At 17.2% G+C, this 1,697-nt stretch overlaps 1 protein-coding gene across 3 annotated transcripts in view; it reads right to left on the reverse strand.

Moving 5' to 3' along the window:
• Positions 1 to 402: 402 nt before the first annotated feature.
• LOC102677561 (UDP-galactose transporter senju) overlaps positions 403 to 1,697 on the reverse strand; it is a 3,816-nt gene continuing 2,521 nt past the window's right edge. For all 3 annotated transcript variants that reach the window (XM_031510013.1, XM_006614758.2, XM_006614759.2), the window contains exons 4-6: positions 1,319 to 1,458; positions 1,083 to 1,238; positions 403 to 911 (exon numbers count right to left, since the gene is read on the reverse strand). In XM_031510013.1, coding sequence (XP_031365873.1) covers positions 438 to 911; positions 1,083 to 1,238; positions 1,319 to 1,458 — 770 coding nt within the window. In that variant the 3' untranslated portion in view covers positions 403 to 437. The remainder of the gene's footprint in view (positions 912 to 1,082; positions 1,239 to 1,318; positions 1,459 to 1,697) is intronic.

A 1,697-nucleotide genomic window follows, 5' to 3' on the forward strand; every position in this document is an offset into this window, starting at 1 on the left:
TTTAGTATAATTTAATTCATTATTTTTTTTTACAATATATAATATTAATACAATTAAATTTATTAAAAATATTTACTGTATTAACAAATTTTTTTTAATTCTTAATAATTAAAATTTTAATAAAATCATTATATTTTGCTAAAATTTTTTACTAAAAATCATTATATAATAATCAAAAATGATTCCAATAATAAGTTTCCATTTTCTATATAATATAAATATTTAAAAAACAATATAATAAATAATATAAAAATCTATAATAAAATTATCTTTGTTTAAATAACTATCTAAATGTATTATTTATGTTTACTTATATATATATATATATATTATGATACAATACAATATGCATTGCATAACGAAGATATAAATAGATTTGCATCAGATAAAATTGATACAAAGTTACAAAGTTAGCGAAATTTTTTAATTTACTTCTACTAAATTAAATTATCAGCCTTCATTCGTTCTTTGGTCCGAATATTTTGTACTGGATTTTGTGAGTACAATATTACTGCATAACTCACTGTAGCAATAGAAAGTGCTGTATTTAAATGAATAGGAATATTAAATATTAACCAGCATAGAACTGCTGTAAATATAAGTTCTAATGCACTGGCAAAAGTTTTTAAAATAGAGTTTAAGTTTTTCAAAAAAAAACTTGTGATAATCCCGATTGCTGTATTGTTTAACATTATTATAATGATTTTTGGTTGCATAAATATACTAAAATCAGCATTATTTAATATTCCAGAGATATTATTTTCCGATATAAAGAATAAAATAAAAACTATAAGATTGCAAAAAATACTATCAATGTACATAAACACATTTTGTACAAAAATATTGATATTTGCTCCTTGCTCTTTAAGTAAATATTCATTGTAAACTCCAGCTAAACAGGAGCAAATTGTCTGAAAAAAATTTAAAGATTATTTAATTTTAATTTATATAAATTATTATTATTCATAATTTAATTATTTTAATTACATAAAAAAATAAAAAAATTTAAATATCAAATTTTTTAATTATTTAAATTTTAAAAATTTCTAAATTAAAATATTTTTTAATAATACAATATGTACCTGTACAAATACTAAAATTATGTTACTATTTAAATTAAATTTGGTATTAAATATGTTAACATTAAATTTCAAGTCCATATGTTTCACCATACATCCAATAGTTAATAATACTAATGATAACCATTGTTTTAATGATAATTTTTTATTAAAAACAACCTAAAAAAAAATAATATTTTTAAGAATGTTGTTTGTAGTTTAGTCTATTAATCTATACAAGAAAAGACTTTAATATCTACCTGAAAAATAACTCCAGTCATAACAACACGAAATTGCAACAGAACATAATATGTTGTTGGATCAAATACAGATAAGTTGATAAATGCCAAATTATTATATAAACAATATAAAAATGATGGTATCATATATAGCAATAGCACTAAAATAAAAGAATCATTATTAGTATTAAATTTATGATTTTAATAAGAATGTTTATATTGCTTTTTATAAAAACATTTCTATAGTATAATTTTTATATATAATATTTTAATAAAAATATAATTTTTACAAATATAAAGATAAAGAAAAATTTTATAAAAATAATAATTTGTGCTACAATAAAAAAATTTATTTAAATTAAAAATTTTAATTAAATTTTTTTTTAAATAAAAAATTGTC

Source organism: Apis dorsata, unplaced genomic scaffold (genome assembly GCF_000469605.1).
Source record: "Apis dorsata unplaced genomic scaffold, Apis dorsata 1.3 scaffold_197, whole genome shotgun sequence".
In the NCBI taxonomy this organism is placed as follows: Eukaryota; Metazoa; Arthropoda; class Insecta; order Hymenoptera; family Apidae; genus Apis; species Apis dorsata.